The sequence below is a fragment of the Pelmatolapia mariae genome, linkage group LG7 (assembly GCF_036321145.2).
Source record: "Pelmatolapia mariae isolate MD_Pm_ZW linkage group LG7, Pm_UMD_F_2, whole genome shotgun sequence".
NCBI lineage: Eukaryota > Metazoa > Chordata > Actinopteri > Cichliformes > Cichlidae > Pelmatolapia > Pelmatolapia mariae.
The window spans coordinates 9,633,062-9,651,077 of NC_086233.1; the positions used below are offsets into that span (position 1 = coordinate 9,633,062).

The window sequence follows — 18,016 nt, forward strand, 5'->3', positions numbered from 1 at the left end:
TTGTTGATTGTTTTATATTTTGATGATGATATTCAAGTTTCACTAGTCAATCTTGAGTTTATTCTTTCCAAGTTCTTGAGTTCCCTTGTATTCACAGATTAGTTTCTTGTTAGGTTACTCTTGTGTCTTGGTCTCTCCCCTGTGTTGCCTGTATGTGACTGTCAAGTCATTGGTGTTTAAATCTTTTTCCGTCCATGTCCCTCGCACTCTCTCCCTCCATGTTTCTCGTTCCCTCCTTCTGTGTTTCTCTCTTTCCCTGAGTCCCTTGCCCTCTCACTCCATGCCTTAGTCGTGTCTGCTTTCATCTCCGTTACTTGTTCCATGTTCCCCTTCTTGTGGTTCATCCATTGTCTCTCCAGTGTGTCATGCGTTTTCCTGTCTGTCTTTCCTCTGTTCTATTGTCAACCGTAAGTGTCCTTCTCTGGGTCTCAGTCTGTGTGCCAGGTTCCTGTTTTATTTTGATGGTCACTTGCATCATGTGCTTTGTGCTCAGTTTGCTTTCCCTGTTTTGTTATTTTTAATTTGTGCTCCCATTTTCCTTGTCACCACTTTTTGTATATATTGTCTCAGTCGTCCCTTGTCCCATGTGCAAGTCTCTGCCCAACTCAATAAATCAAAAACAATCAATAAAACATAATTGATTTGAACTGTTTAGTCATTTGAAAAACTGCTTACATAAAAAATAGTGATTAGTGTAGCTTTAAAGAGGCTGCATTGAAAATTTGGCTATGGTACATCTGTAACACGGTGAGAAGCCCTCAGACATCATGAATTAATTACACAGAATGAGATTCAGCAAGATCAATGCATTCCGCATCATTGAGTAGTTTTTTTTTTTTAAACAAATTGATTTGATCTTGGATTTCATCTGATCCTCCCAGCATTAAAGTGTGCAGTTCAAACCTTCCTGCTATGTTGGGTCTTGGGCAGATCTGCCTTTTTATTTTAATAATATAAAGAGGAACAAAGCTGGCATGGACACACTTATTTTTGTAACTGTCTTAATGGCATAGATTTTTGTAGAAGTTGCCCTTTCAGAGGGCAAATTTTGGGAGACAACCATTTAAACAAGTCCTCCAAATGAGACTTACGAAGACTTATAAAGGCCTGCAGAGAAAATCACATAATTCTATGATTTGTCTATTTGGACTTCTTCTCCGATGTCAGTATTGAAAAATAGTTCATACAAAATATAATTATGTGATCAATCATATACAGCATTGTCTATACTTTTTTAATGCAGATAGACCTTATCAGTTCATTTCAATTTTAATTTTATGTAGCGCCAGATCACAACAGTAGTTTCCTTAAGATGCTTTAGATTTATATATATATCGATTCGAACGGTTGCAGCTTCCTCTACAAGCCAATCTGCGACCCACCTCCACCCCATGTCGTTTCTCACTCATGTCTGTTATCATTCATGACTGATTTATTCTTTGCCCAGAGTCATGATAGCAAATAGAGATAAATATAAATAATCAATATTAATATCAATTAATATCTTTATAATCAGTTATTGTTATTTTCCCTATAATGTTGTAATGTAATTGTAATATAAAGTTATAATGTCTCAAGTGCAAACAAAAAAATAAACAAAACCAATTTTAGCAGCTCCTCCTAAATATTGAATACTTATAAAGTTAATGCTGTTTGATTTTTTAAAAAGTTAGCAAAGAGAGACATACGTAAGCAGTCTCCTGCTGGGACCAATGTGCAGACTGAAGATATGTAATTCTGATGATTGATCAGAGAGTGTAAAGTATTGCATTACACTGTAGGATATAATGGGCCTCTAGGGATTTGTAAACCGAAGTTCTTGAATCAGTTTTTCATTTCTATTGAGTTGAGTCTCTTTTTCTGTGCAGCCTCAGTGTGTGTGCTCTGTAATTTATTCTCCTCACAAACACACACTGCAACACCCACATATAGTCAAAGACAGCAGACTATCTATTCATACTGTTAACTTGATTTAATCCCTGGGGAAACCTGCAGTGAGCGTGTGATGAGTAAATTGTACAGTGTGTCTAAGTCGCCATAGAAATTACTATAAGGTGTCGATATGGGAAGCACTGCAGAATACAGTGTGTAAAAGAGCAGGAGAGCTTCTTTAGGTTTTTTGTGAAACTTCAGGGTTGTTTGTGGATGAGTATGATTTTAAGATGGTGAAATAAATAGGATGTGATTGAATAGGAGCAGAGTAATATAAGTAAAAAAACAAGTAAAGATGAGAGGACAGAAAATAGAAGATGAAAAATAAAGTGGACAGCTTGAGAATGGACAAAACTGAAATGAATTAGAAAAGTAAATTAAAGTTAAAATCTATTTAAATGATAATTCCAGTGTCTTTTTATTTTGTGTTCTGATTGTCAGTGATAACCAAAGTTTAATACCTTAGCGCTTAATGCTTTTGACTTCCCTTCTGTGGGCTTAAGCTGGCAACCCAGTGTTTTCTACCACAACCTTTAACCTTTTAAAAGAATAACAGACAATAAATTAGGCACAGTGTAAACTCTACAAATTCAATCCCTGCAGATCAGGAAACCTAAGTGCCAGTCCATATCGGCTGTTCCGTCAACTGATACCCTTCAGTGCACCCTGTTGCCAGATATAATATCGGATACATGTTTGTTATCATTCATGTTTATTCTCTGCCCAGAGCCATAATAACAGAAACTGACAAATAAAATTATCAATATCTTTATAATCTCCAAGCGGCAAATTGTTGGTGATTGATAGAGATATCTTGATGTATCCTCAATCATCCAGGTGAGGAAATCCCAAAAAGTTGATTCTGTTCATCTGGACGTAGCATTTTCAGTGGGAGAAACGTTTCATCACTCATCCAAGTGACTTCTTCAGTCTCAGCTAACTGCAGGTTTCCCCAACCTTTTAAACAGTAAATTTGCACAATGACTGAAACTAGCACTGCTGGCGAACAATGGGCTGTGAGGTCAGTTTCTTCATTAATATGCAAATTGTCATGAACAATGATCAACAGCCAGTGATCAATGACCATTGATCGGGCCTCTGGGCAGCAAAACTTCTCCTCAATGAATAGCTGAGACAAATACATTTTTACCATCGATGTGCTCAAATCTAAAGAGGAGCGGATCTGATAGTCTCTTACAATGCTTCTAGAGAATATTCTTCAAAAGGTGTTTAAATTAACTGAAAAGGCTTGTCTAGCACAGCATGAAAAGTCTAAGACCAAGCAAAAAAACTGAGTTTGACTTATTTTTTGTGCGTCAGAAACCAAAGAAAAACATGGAGAGTGCCAGTAGCTAGAAGAAATGCCACTCCGAGGATGAGGACAAGTGGGTGTAAAATTTGTCTGACAGGCAATTCACCCAAACAGAGAAAAAGAAAAACATTATCATCCTTCCAGCAGACAAGGGTAGTTGTTTTGCTAAACCAGAAAGACTATCATGAGAAAATTTCACACAGCTCAGTGACAAAAATACTTATGAGCCCCTAAAATGAGACCCAGGGGGAGCTACACCAAGTCTGTATGGTTTACCTAAGATACATAAACAGGGTGTACCTTTAAGACCAATTGTCTGTATGATCAACTCAGTCACCTATAACATCTCAAAGTTTCTGGCTTTGATCCTCAACCTGTTGGTAGGCAGCTCTGAACACCACATCCAGAACACCTTGGATTTTGTTGAGAAGGTGAGAGATGTCATTATGGAGGCAGATGAAACAATGGCCTTGCATGATGCCACATCGCTCTTCATTTGTGTGCCATTCACTGAAGCAGTGGAGGTAGTTCGTAAGAGATTACAGGATGAACCCCAATCTCAGCAACACAACAAAACTTCCATCTATGGACTCACACACAGTGCTGCCAAAAAAGAGGGAAAAAGAGGAATTATCAGGGACTCTCTCCATCCAGGCAAAAGCTCCGACCCAAGAACTGCACACATGACCTAAGACACAGCAGAGCAGACAGCATCATCACTCACAGAACAAAGTTTTTCAATAGCTTCTTCCCTGCCACAGTCAGACTGATGGCAAAACAAAAACCATGCCACTTGTCATGTGTAAATGACAAGTGAGAAATGTGCATACCCTAATTGTGCAATATCTGCAATATAATTAGACTCTTGGGAATATACTGCCACCCCTCTTGTAAAGGGGGTATAATTTAGAACTTACAATTTATATTAGCATTGTATTGTCTTGTTTATTTTTCTAACATGCTTACTATGACTAAGAGAGCTCTGCACAAGAATTCCAATCTGCCTTGACTGCTGGTTTTATGGACAAATGGCAAATAAAGAACCTTGAACTCTCAGCACTGACCAAAGGTGTTTGCTCTTGAAACTGTTTTTTATTCCCCATATTTCACATCCAAGAGTCAGTACTACAGGCAAAAACATAGGTGTGCCATGCGTTCCCCAGTTTTACCCATTGTGGCCAACTTGTACATGGAAGAAGTGGAAAAGAAGGCTCTGTTATGGGTGAGAATCAGCTCTCTGGACATACCACAATTCACTGATCACATTAACTGAGTGGGCCAACACATCAAGTTCACCAGGGAGGATATGAAAAATGACAACACATATGAATCACTATGTAAGGTTTAACTCTCATCATCCAGTGGAACACAAACTGGGTGTCATCAGGACACTACAACAGAGAGCGAACACGATCCCCACAGATACAGCGGCCAGGGAAGCAGAAGAACATCATATTAAGAAGGCTCTGAGTAAATGTGGTTATTCAAGCTGTGTCAGGGTCCTGGGGCTGAGCGACCCAGGATCCCTGGGCAGTCATGGACTGGTGATGTTATATGTATTTTTGGTGTTGCTGCTGCTCTTTTCCATGCTTGTCGAAGTGTGTGTGTATGGGTGCAGGTGTGTATGTACACTGGTTTACAGGTGCCTTCAGGCCTGGGGGGTGTGGCCCTGCTAGGGGACTGGCCACACCCGAAGCTACACACCTGCCGCTGATCAGGGCTCGTCGGGGGAGCTACTTAGGAGAGTCTTGGAGCTCCCACCGACGCGGGATCATTGCGTGAGACTCCACGTTAGTCACCCAGTTTAGGTCCAGTTGTAAAGTGCATGCCTGCCATTGTTTAGTGTCCTGACAGCTGCCACTATTGTTTCCCGCAGGAGGAGCGTGGAAGGTCTGAAGAGCAGCGAGCACCGGGAGTGCAGACACAGGAGCAGAGAGCACAAGGAGGACACGACACGGGAGTCTTGGGAAACACGGGGATTTACTGTTGTTTTGCACCATACACTGTAAATAAACGCACTGTCTACTCATAGAGCACCGCGCCTGGGTCCTCATTCCCTACACCCCCCACGGTCTGCCATGCCGAACCGTGACAAGCTGGGCATTAATCAAATCTGGGACGGCACCTAAAGAAAGCTCCAGGCAATCCAGGAGAGAAGAAGGACAACTGCTACCTATGTGGTGAGCTGTGTGGTAAGCTGTGTGGCAGGCTAGGTTAGGACCCAAACGCAGGACTCTCAGATGGAAAACTTAACTCAAAGCAGCAACTTTATTTGCTAGGAAACATTAACTAAAAAACAAAATACATGAATACTAAAGGAACAAACCAAACATAAACTAGAACTAAGACACTCCTGACTGGCCACTAATGACTGGACATACCACTAACGTGGAAAATGCGACAACAAATAGAGGGAGACTGAGGGATAACGAGAGGATGGGGAAAAAGTGGGAACACAGCTGGGGACTAATCTGACATAAGGAGACAAAGGGGAAGCAAAACTGAATACATTTTACGCAGAACAAGGACTATCAAAATAAAACTGGAAGCACGACAAACATGAAAAAGCAGACAAAGACACACAAGCTTAACTCCAAGAACGGGGAGAGAAACAAACAGGGGGACATTCTAACTGGAGAGACGAGAGGGAACATGAAACACGGAGACACAGGGAAGACATCGAGACAGAACCCTAAAGACTATAAACTATAGATAAGCACAAAACCCATAAAGAGAACAAAAACCATGAATGACATTGGAATATTAACAAAAACTCAAAAACACATGAACTCTGGGTCACCAGACCCAGGACCATGACAGCCTAAGCGAAAACCCTTACTGATCCCTTATGTGTCAGGAGTATGGGAACAGTTGAGACGCATTTTATCTAAACACAGTGTCTCTGTGGCTTTTAAACACCAAAACACACTGTGCCAAAAAATTGGACTACCGCATGGAACCCGTCCCCTGGCACAAACAGAGCAATATAATGTACAGTGTTTAAGTGCCGGGAGGATTGCCATGATATAGTTATCAGGGAAACCAAACAACTTCTGGCTAAGCGGATGGCAGAACATAGAAGAGCTAACTTGTGAGGCAAGGACACAGCATATTCAAACCTACAGGCCAGTGGCCATTCTTTCAATGATGAGGATGTACACATCCTGCTGGTTTGGGAAGGAAGTCAAGGAGGCCATCCATCCATCCATCCATCTTCTTCCGCTTTATCCAGGGCCGGGTCGCGGGGGCAGCAGCCTAAGCAGAGAAGCCCAGACCTCCCTCTCCCCAGCCACCTCCTCTAGCTTATCCGGGGAAACACCAAGGCGTTCCCAGGCCAGCCGAGAGATATAATCTCTCCAGCGTGTCCTGGGTCTGCCCCGGGGCCTCCTCCCGGTGGGACATGCCCAGAACACCTCACCCAGGAGGCGCCCAGGAGGCATCCTTATCAGATGCCCGAACCACCTCAGCTGGCTCCTTTCGATGTGGAGGAGCAGCCCCTCCCGGATGGCTGAACTTCTCACCTATCTCTAAGGGAGAGGCCAGCCACCCTTCGGAGGAAGCTCATTTTCGCCGCTTGTATCCGCGATGTCGTTCTTTTGGTCACTACCCACAGCTCGTGGCCGTAGGTGAGGGTAGGGACGTAGATCGACTGGTAAATTGAGAGTTTCACTTTTACACTCAGCTCCCTCTTCACCATGACGGACCGGTGCAGCATCCGCATCACTGCGGCCGCAGCACCAATCCATCTGTCGATCTCCGGCTCCCTTCTCCCATCACTCGCAAACAAGACCCCGAGATACTTGAACTCCTCCACTTGGGGCAGGAACTCATCCCCGACCCGGAGTGGGCACTCCACCCTTTTCCGGCTGAGAACCATGGCCTCAGATTTGGAGGTGCTGATCCTCATTCCCGCTGCTTCACACTCGGCTGCGAACCGTTCCAGTGCGAGCTGGAGGCCATCACCCGATGAAGCCAACAGAACCACATCATCCGCAAAAAGCAGAGATGAGATTCTGAGGCCACCAAAGTGAAAGCCCTCCGCCACTTGGCTGGTCAAGGAGGCCATTTACATGAAAAGGGAAAAAACGTCTCTGAATCGAGGAGAGGGCCTAAGAATACATCTTTCACAATCTTACAATGCTGTGATAGCAGCCATTCCCCAACTCTGGCACTCATGGCCATTGATTATTGTCATTGATTAATGATATTTGAGTACTGGTTGTTGATCAGTGGTCATAACAATTTGCATATTAATGAAGGAACTGACCTCACAGCCCATTGTTCACCGGCAGTGCTAGTTCCAGTCATTGTGCAAATGTACTGTTTTAAAGGTTGGAGAAACCTGCAGTCAGCTGAGACTGAAGAAGTCATTTGAATGAGTGACAAAACATTTCTCCAACTGAACATTCTACGTCCAGATGAACAGAATCAACTTTTTCAGGATTAAAAGAGATAGACTGATAATATTTAAGATTGAATCATTAATTAATGGTAGGACTTCCTTGAGCAGTCTTGTAGGAATGGGGTCTAAAAGACATGATGGTTTGGAGGAAATAATTACTGAAGTTAACTCAGAAAGATCGATTAGAGAAAAAGAATCTAAATAAATATCAGTGGTGTCGATTCAGTGATGAATAGTGGGATGTTCTAGTTTTTTAGCAGTTTTTTAAAGTTTTGGGGCTTTAATAAATGTGGCCAGATTTCTAGAAATGACAGCTTCTCCATCCAGTATCCGTCCACTATAGTTGGGATAGTTGCAATGTCTCCTAACAAGACCAGGTTTTCTTCAGAAAGTTTTCCAATTATCTATAAAGCCCAAATCATTTTTACAGAGTAAAAAAGTCTTGCTAAAATGCTGCTAAACCCTAAATGCATTTTCAGTACAAATGTGGCACCATTAAGGGGAAGTCAAACAGGCATTCCAACTCTGTAAGATTTGTTGCCAAGATGCAATGTAAATCTAAAATAGTGAACTATAACTGAGTGTGGAATCCAATGTTAGATTGCTGTGAGAAGTACACATCCAATGCACATTCTCCCCCCCCCCCTCCCCCCCGTGACCCAAAATTGGATAAGCAGAAGAGAATGAATGGATGGATGGATGGATGGATGGGTAAATTTTAAGATTCTTTTTCGCAGCTTATACTCTTTTTTTAACACATAAAGCAAAGATAGACCTTTAACGGTTATTCTCACCTATATAGTTGATAATAAAGCCTTCCCCCTTGCCAAAGACAAGCCCCGCTGGGTCAGAGTGGAAGGTCACAGTCAGATCAGGGGTCGTTGAAGAGAGCTTGAAGGGGCTGCTGCCTCCAACATAGCGCCCCAGAATACGAGTTGTGACCTCATCTCCATCGGTGATCGTCAGCATGTCACTGTCACTGATGTTGAGTCTGAAGACAAGGAGGAAGGGAAAGAAATACTGCAGTATAGCTAATGATATCAGTTCAAGATGAGTTATAATGATTCAGAACACATTTGTACAAACAGCTGACTGTGTGGGAGACAAAATGACATCAAAGTCTAAATGCTGCATTCATTCACAGGCAAAGTGCTTAAGAGTATGTAAACATAACTGCACTGTTTTTGCCCAAGACACGTTTGATTGATCACACCACAGTGGCTTTGAAAAGATGTAGTTTGCAAGATTTTGAATACTGAAATATCTGAAAATATTATATGGCATACCAAAACAAGTGTAGCTGGAACAAAGCTGCCAGAGAGTTTAATTAAACTTGTCAAGCCCCTTTTTATATAATTGAAAATTGTATAATAACTTAATTTAAATAAAACAATAGTAAAGCCTTACTTAAGGTGAGTTATTTACTTTAAAATTAATTTCACGATAGTGCTTTTGGACTGTTGGTGAGTTACAGATATTCCTTTTACTCGAGCAGGTATCAACTCATTGTTAATATCAATACTTATATACAAATTGAAAGGAGTAGTTTCCAGTTTTTGAGTGGATGTTTTTTGTCAACAGTTACATGACCAAACTGAAACCGCTCACATTTCTGTGTGTTATAACATGAAGTGAAATCTAAACACTGATTATCTTAAGCTGCATCCACACTGGAAACAGTTCACTCATTGCACAGCACTTTGATGTTGATGGCTGCTCACTTGCATCCAGGCTTCAGTTGCCTAGGTGATTCTCTAGTGTATTTACTACTAGGTCATATGTCAATCAACATTATTCTTCCCTCTCATAGAGGGAATCTTCGAAGTTGAGAAAAGTTAGCTTGGGTCTCTCCCACCTCATGTTGCCAGCAGTTATTTTGCCTGTAGTTGCTTGAAATCACTGAATGCTACTTTGTGCGGCCTGTGGTTAACACATCGCTGCAAATCACTTCCAATGTGCACACAGTTTCACCTTACACTGTAAAATCATGTACAATATATACTTTTTACTTGTTTTTCCCAAGTTATTGTTAGCTGTAGGAAAAATCTTCATTTGGCCAAGCTTGTGCACACAAACAACGAATTTGTTTTGGTTCACTTTGCTGTCTTCATGAAAAAAAAAAGAAATGCTTTGTTGAATAGGCAGTATAAATAACAGTTACTCTCTGTTTTGAGTGAAGTTAACTTAAAGCAATCAAGTAACAACAAAGAAAACATTTACATTAATTCACCAGTAGCAGGAAGCAGTACACTAAACTGTGATTGGTCTGCCAAAAAGAAGAGTTTCTGCTTGGGTACAAGTATGCCCAGTAGCTCACATGTAATCAGTGTGTTTAAATTTGTTTCTCAGTGAAGCTGACAACTAAATTACTTAGTTAACAGTTGCTGCACAGTTAGACTGTTAACAGATTACTTTTCTGGGTAGATGTCATGGGGATGGATTTGGCAGAAAAGACTAGCTATTCTTACCACTGTCCATATTTGACCTATTTTTGCAGAAAATAGAAAGTCAGAAAGTTTAAAGCTTGCATTCTGCTTCCCTGAAGTGGACAGAATTCGGTGTGGCAGAGGTCTATACTATGAAGCAGGATTTTGGATTTAAAATGTTTTTTCTTTATTTTCATGACTATTTACATTGTAGATTCTCACTGAAGGCATTGAAACTTTAATGAACATATGAAATTTTGTAGTAAACAAAAAACTGTGAAATAACTCAAAACATGTTTTATATTTTAGATTCTTCAAAATAGCCACCCTTTGCTTGCTGCTTTGTACACTCTTGGCGTTCTCTCGACGACCCGCATGAAGTATTCACCTGAAATCATTTTTCAAAAGTCAACAGTCTTGAAATAGTGCTGAGCACTTACTGGCCCCTTTGCCTTCACTCTGTGGTCCATCTCGTCCTAAACCATCTCGATTGGGTTTAGGTCAGGTGACTGTGGAGGCCAGGCCATCTGGCGCAATTAAATGACGTTCCAACTAAATGCAAACCAGATGGGATGGCATGTTGCTGCAGGATGCTGTGGTAGACATCCTGATTCAGTGTGCCTTCAATTTTGAATAAATCCTTCTCCATGCTTCACAGTGGGAACCATGCACATAGAGACAATCCATTCACCTTTTCTGCACTGCACAAAGACATGGGTGGAACCAAAGATCTCAAATTTGGACTCATTAGACTCTTCTAATGTCCATTCTTTGTGTTTCTTGGTGCAGCTATATCTCTTCTGCTTTGTTGCTTTTTCTTAGTAGTAGTTTCTTAGCAGCTGTTTGACCAAAAAGGCTGTTTTACACAGTCTCCTCTGAACAGTTGATGTAGAAATCTGTCTGCTGCTGGAACTCCCTGTTGCATTTATCTGGGCTCTAATTTGAGGTGCTGTTAACTTGCGTTTTCTGGGGTGGTGACACAGATGAATTTATGCTCAGCAGCAGAGGTGACCTCTCTTCACCATACCGTACCTGGCCTCCCACTCTGACAATTTCCTGCTGATGTATACAGCTGGACAGTTGACACCTCTTTACCTGCTGGGACAAAATGGCCCCCGGCCCTCTGTTCAAAGTGTCCGTCTGCAGAATAAAAGGTAGGGAGAAGTTAGGAGTGTAGAGCAGGGGTTCCCCACAGAGAGCTTTCTTTACCTGCTCCCTTTCAGGTGAGATCAGTCAAGGGTTGGTCAGGTCCGCCAAGCCGGGCATGAACTGGAGGTAGTAACCAGCCAGCCCCAAGGACCCCCTCACCCCTTTTATGGTCTTGGGACAGAATTTGACAGTTGCTGTTTCATCCATCTGTGGATGCACCTGCCTTCATCTAAAGAATACCTCAAATACTGTACCTCCCTTTGTCCAACCACACACTTCTTCGTGTTGGCCATGAGCCCTGCCCTGGAATGTGGCTGGGGCCCCGAACAAGCCAAACAGAAGTGGTAGAAACCATACGGAGTGGAGAAGGCCATTTTTTCTTTGAACTCTGCAAACAAGGGTATCTGCCAGAAGCCCTTGGTTAAACCTAGTGCTCACTCCACTGTTCATGGTCCAGGAGCTCATCGACCTGAAGCATTGGCTAGGCATCATCCTGTGACACCTCATTCACCTTTCGGTAGTCGGCACAGAACTGTACAGAGTAGTCCTGTGTTGATTGTCTGTTATATGTAGCACCATGGTCTTAGAGGAACGCTGTCTTGTTTCACTGTGTACTGTACCACTGCACATGTTTAAAATGACAATAAAGCCACTTGACTTGACTTGAGAACCAATTTTTCTTCTCCACAAGAAGTATGGGGCTACACCACGCACTGTGTAGCTCTTCTATTACTCCCAGCTTTAGCATTTTAGCCAATTCCCCCTGAACAATTTGCCTTTTATGTTCAGGCAACCTGTAGGGCCTTGATTCATCATGCATTAACACGTCATGCCTGGGCGTGTTTCAAAATGGTGCTCCGTGTGACCACAAAGTGCGCTTACCACTTAGTAATTAACTTTGATCTAGAAGAAGAGAGCAATACAAGTACTTTATCTCCTGGTGAAAGATGCCTGAGTTTGTCCCCTGTGTTGTACAGGTGCTCCTGACGTTCCTGGGCCTGGAGAAAATTTCCCCTGTATTTAATTTGCAGCAGATATTCGTGGATGTCCCCATGCACACACCTAACCTCCACCCTCTCTGCCTCCAAAAAAGTTAAAGACAAAAGTTAGGTGTGGTTGCGTCAAACTTTAGAAGACAGCAGAACTCCAAAAGTTGATTCTGTTCATCTGGACGTAGCATTTTGTGGGAGAAACATTTCGTCACTCATCCAAGTGACTTCTTCAGTCTCAGCTGACTGCAGGTTTCCCCAATCTTATAAACAGTACATTTGCATTATTAAGATTAAGGAACTGACCTCCCAGCCCATTGTTCCTTCAGTGGGCTGGTTTCAGTCATTATGCAAATGTACTGTTTATAAGGATGGGGAAACCTGCAGTCAGCTGAGACTGAAGAAGTCACTTGGATGAGTGACGAAACGTTTCTCCCACTGAAAACGCTACGTCCAGATGAACAGAATCAACTTTTGGGGATGTACTTACCTGGATGATTGAGCATGCATCAAGATGAAGAGAGCAGAAGTTTTAATGTGCATGAGTGTGTATGTATGTGTGTTGGTGTTTTTCCTCACAGTTGTACATCAAGCAGCACCCGCTTGTCCTCGCCAACATGTATCCTCCAGCTGCAGTCCTCTCCTTCTCCATACCATTCTGGCCAGTTTGGAGACAAAATTAACCCTCCTGGACCCGACAAATCACCTCCACACTGTGCTGCAGGGGAAAGGTGGAGGACATATGGCAGAAAAAAAGTGAGAGTTCTAGTTGAGAACTGGAATTACTAAACAACTATGTCTTTTCTGTCTGTGTATTTTTTAGACATATATAATTCATGTCCAGGAATGAAGACACACACACACACAATTAAAATTGCTTAAAATCTAAAAATGACATTTTATAAGTTTTTCATGATCTGCTCTGAGACTAAGCTCATTATTTTAATGTTTTCTTTTGTAATGAGGTTCAGTGCAGTAAGTGGTCAAAACAGATTTTGATTCAAGAATTGAAATCATATGTGGCAGAAAACAAAGTGTGTTAGCCTGGGTTACAAAAAATGAGGGGAAATAAGGCGGGACAGCAACAAAGTCAAATGGATAAAAAATACCACCTCTAGTTATTGTAATATTATCCAAATGACGATTATATTATTTTACACCTACTCATGAATAGGTGGATAAAACAGGTCGAAATAAGGTTATGTAGTTAAGGAACTCTGTTGAATCTGACGTGAAAGGTATTTTGACAGAACCCTCAAAAATAGAACATTTATGGCCTTATCCTAATCTGTCATGAAGCCTCCTCTCTTCACTTTCTGCCTTCATTTTTACCTTTGCACAGAGGCTCAGTATCATTCCAGTATGGATCTCTGGCACTGATGCATTCAATCACAGGGGGACCTTGCTCTAAGGAGTGGCCTGGATCACAAGTAAACTGAACCACTGTTCCAACTCCATACAGAGGGTCGGAGGTGGTGAAGTTTCCATTCTGAAGATATGGCTCGTAACAGTGGCCGCGTTCGAAAGCTGAAAGAGAAAATAGAAAGCTCTATAAAATGAATACAAAAATGTTTATGCTTTTTTGACTGTGATTTTTCCTAACACATCGCCTCCAATTTACCATAACTAAATGTCAAATGATGTATAGTTTTTGCATTAATTATCTGTTAAACCACACATTCACAATAAATTGTATAAAGATTATTCTTTGGTTGTTTTCTTCTCTTCATTGATACTGACAAACATTTTGAAGGGTATTTTTCCATCCTCTGGCTATTTGAGACTGCCAAAAACAACTAACATGCTGGCTAATATAATGATTAAGAACCTGCTCGCATCCTGGCAATCTATTAAAAATCTGATTAACAGTCCATCTGCAAAAATAAACACTTTTTACCAGTGGTCTTCTGTTTGCTTACATAATTATGCATTAATTATAAATATAATTGTTTGAACTGCTCTCCAAGAATGTAGTTCATGTTTAATTTTTGTGCTCAACTAGATCTACAGTGGCTTCTGCACCTTCATAGCGGATATTGAATCCTGTGTTGTGGTTGGGCTGATCCGTGATGAACTGGATTCTTACAGCTGGACCTTCGCTGATCACTCCTTCAAAGGGTATCTGACCCCCCCGACCTGAATCAAACAGCACCACAGAGCCAGCGTCCAGCCCACTCCACAACACCAACCTAAGGCGATACAGAGATGGTGTCAATGAATGGATTAGTGGTGTGTGATAATACAAAATTTAGTACCAATTAAATACAGTGCCAGTACTGCTGATATCAAGAACAGATATCTGATCATTTTTATTGTTGTACATCTCTTTATGGTAATTCTCTGTTTGTCTCTTTGTGTCTTTTGTGGTAACTACTGACAATTACCAGCGGTAATTGTTTAGTTTGAGATCTTTCTGCATCTCTGTGTGGTCTTTTCTGGTTTTAGTCATTTTGCATCTGACACTTAGGGCCTTTGGAGCTGTATCTGATATGCCTATTCAGATATTCATCCATACAATATGGTTGCTTTTACCTGTCAGTTGGTCCCAAGGCCAGTCTCTCCAGGTGGAGATGCAGCCTCTGGTCTTTGGGTGCTTCAAGGGACCAGGAGCAGGAGCGATCCAAGGTGGCATTAGGGCCATGGTGGGGAGATGGGGACAGCACTCGTCCCACTGTAGCATTCTTCACTGTTCCCCCACAAAGAGCTGAAGAGCAGAACACTCAATTTGAATTTGTTAGTGGAGTATCTTTCACAAAAAGTGAAATGAAGTATCCTTTTTGCTACAGAATTTTAAGAAAAGCTGTAAAGAAACCGTTCTATACACACTCACCCCTGCACACAGGCTCCTTATCACTCCAAACTGGCAAGGAGGCATTAAGGCAGGTAAGCGCTGGTTCCCCATGCAGGTGGTAACCCATGTGACAGTGAAAGCGCGCAGTCCCTCCAGGGAGCAGGTCCAGTACAGATACGTCTCCGAAATGAGGTCTCTTTGGCAGGGAGCAACTCAGCCTGAAGACTACACGAGGATAGAGGAATGTGAAGTAAGTGAGTACTAATACAATAACATTAGGTTAGTTCAGACTAGTACGATGAGACAAGGTGTATCCTTTTTGCAGCCCACTCTATTCCAACAGTCATTCCAAAATAGTTTCCCAATCTTCTTTTTTTTTTTTTTTTTTTTGGGGGGGGGTACTTAAAATTAGTGCTATCAGCATTAATCTCGTTAAATCGGCATTGACGCCATAACCGCATTAACGCGGCAAATCCCATATTGTATAACAGGCATACAATATGGCATAAGTTAACAGGCATCGAATTATAATAACAAATATCCAAAAAGTTGATTCTGTTCATCTGGACGTAGCGTTTTGTGGGAGAAACGTTTCGTCACTCATCCAAGTGACTTCTTCAGTCTCAGCTGACTGCAGGTTCCCCAATCTTATAAACAGTACATTTGCATAATGACTGAAACCAGCCCACTGAAGGAACAATAGGCTGGGAGGTCAGTTCCTTAATCTTAATTATGCAAATTCTCATGACCATTGATCAACAACCACTGACCAAAACCCACTGATCAAAGACCACTGATCAATGGCCATGAGTACCATTCACAGAGAGTTGGGGAATGGCTGCAATCACAGCATTGTAAGATGGCGAAAGATGTACCCTTAGGCCCCCTCCTCAATTCAGAGATGGTCTTTCCCTTTTCACGTAAATGGCCTCCTTGACTCCACACTCAAACCAGCGTTCCTCCCTGTCCAGGATGTGTACATCCTCATCCTTGAAAGAGTGTCCACTGGCCTGTAGGTGTAAATAGACTGCAGAGTCCTGGCCTGACGAGGTAGCTCTTCTGTGTTGTGCCATCCGCTTCACCAGAGGTTGTTTGGTTTGGATGTATAAATCCTGGCAATCCTCCTGGCACTTAACAGCGTACACTATGTTACTCTGTTTGTGTCAGGGGACCTGATCCTTGGGGTGGACCAATTTTTGGCGCAGTGTGTTTTGGGGTTTAAAAGCCACAGAGACCCGGTGTTTAGAAAAAATGCGTCTCAACTGCTCCGATACTCCTGACACATATGGGATCACAACAGGTTTTCGCTTGGGCAGCGGTTGTCCTTCTCTCCTGGATCGGCTGGAGCTTCCTTTAGGTGCCTTTCCAGCTTTGACAAACGTCCAGCTGGGATAACCACATTTACTCAGGGCCTTCTTGATGTGCTGTTCTTCTGCTTCCCTGGCCGCTGTGTCTGTGGGGATGGTGTTCGCTCTGTGTTGTAGCGTCCTGATGACACCCAGTTTGTGCTCCAGTGGATGATGAGAGTCAAACCTTAGATACTGATCCGTATGTGTAGGTTTACGGTACACGTCAGCTTTTAGATGTCCCCCATTACTGATGGAAATCTCACAGTCTAAGAAGGCTAACCTGCCACTTTTCATATCCTCCCTGGTGAATTTGATGTGTCGGTCCACCGAGTTAATGTGATCCGTGAATTGTGGTACGTCCTGAGATTTGATTTTCACCCAGGTGTCATCCACATATCTGAACCAATGGCTTGGTGGTGTTCCAGGGTAGGATAGCAAAGCCCTCTTTTCCCCTTCTTCCATGTACAAATTGGCCACGATGGGTGAAACTGGGGAGCCCATGGCACACCCATGTTTCTGCCTGTAGAACTGACCCTTGTATGTGAAGTAGGTGGAATGAAGACACAGTTCCAAAAGCAAACACACTTGGTCGATGCTGAGAGTGGTCCTGTTGCTGAGGTTGGTGTCATCCTGTAATCTCTTACGGTCTACCTCCAACGCTTCCGTGACTGGGATGCAAGTGAAGAGAGATGTAACGTCGTACGAGACCATGGTTTCATCTGCCTCCATAATGGCATCACTCACCTTCTCAACAAAATCCAGGGTGTTCTGGATGTGGTGTTCAGAGCTGCTCACCAGCAGGTTGAGGATCGAAGCCAGAAACTTTGAGATGTTATAGGTGACAGAGTTGATCATGCGGACAATTGGTCTTAAAGGTGCCCCCTGTTTATGTATTTTTGGTAAACCATACAGACTTGGTGTAGATTCCCCTGGGTATAGCCTATGGTATGAGGTCCGGTCAATAGCCTTGTCTTGTTCTAACTGCTTCAGACAGTCTATCACCCTCTTCCTGTAACCACTTCCTGGGTCTCGTTTCAGGGGCTCATAAGTATTTTCATCACTGAGTAGTGACAAAATTTTCTCATGATAGTCTTTCTGGTTTAGCAATACTGTGCACCTACCCTTGTCTGCCGGAAGGATGATAATGTTGTTGTCATCACTAAGTGATGTGAGTGTCTTCCTCTCCTCCATGGTGATGTTGGATGCTGGGGGCTTTGCATTGCTGAGACAGGCCGAAACTTTCGTCCGTAGTTGCTCTGCTTCCACTTCTGCAATATTGTTGTTACGAATTGCTGTTTCTGTGGCTGTAATCAGTTCCACTAGCGGGATTTGTCTCGGTGTGACAGCAAAATTCAGCCCTTTAGCAAGGATGTTTTTCTCTGTGTGGGTGAGCTGTCTGTCAGACAAATTTTTCACCCACTTGTCCACATCCTCGGTGTCGCATCCTTGTCTCTACTGGTCACTGAGGACACTCTCCGTATTTTGCGGTGGTTTCCGTCGTACAACAAGTAAGTCAAACTTCCTTTGTTGCCTGGTCTTAGACTTCTTGTGCTGTGCTAGATGAGCCTTCTCAGTAAAGTCAAACACCTTTTTAAGAGTATTCTCATCTAAAAGCATAGTCAGTCTCATAGTCAGTCTCAGCTGACTGCTAACCTGCAGTCAGCTG

General features: G+C 42.5%; 1 protein-coding gene across 5 annotated transcripts in view; it reads right to left on the bottom strand.

Moving 5' to 3' along the window:
• The window catches only part of LOC134630503 (seizure 6-like protein), a 114,639-nt gene that overhangs the window by 13,740 nt on the left and 82,883 nt on the right, over positions 1–18,016 (bottom strand). For all 5 annotated transcript variants that reach the window (XM_063477827.1, XM_063477824.1, XM_063477825.1 and 2 more), the window contains exons 5-10: positions 15,041–15,226; positions 14,743–14,914; positions 14,233–14,399; positions 13,543–13,737; positions 12,790–12,928; positions 8,441–8,637 (exon numbers count right to left, since the gene is read on the bottom strand). In XM_063477827.1, coding sequence (XP_063333897.1) covers positions 8,441–8,637; positions 12,790–12,928; positions 13,543–13,737; positions 14,233–14,399; positions 14,743–14,914; positions 15,041–15,226 — 1,056 coding nt within the window. The remainder of the gene's footprint in view (positions 1–8,440; positions 8,638–12,789; positions 12,929–13,542; positions 13,738–14,232; positions 14,400–14,742; positions 14,915–15,040; positions 15,227–18,016) is intronic.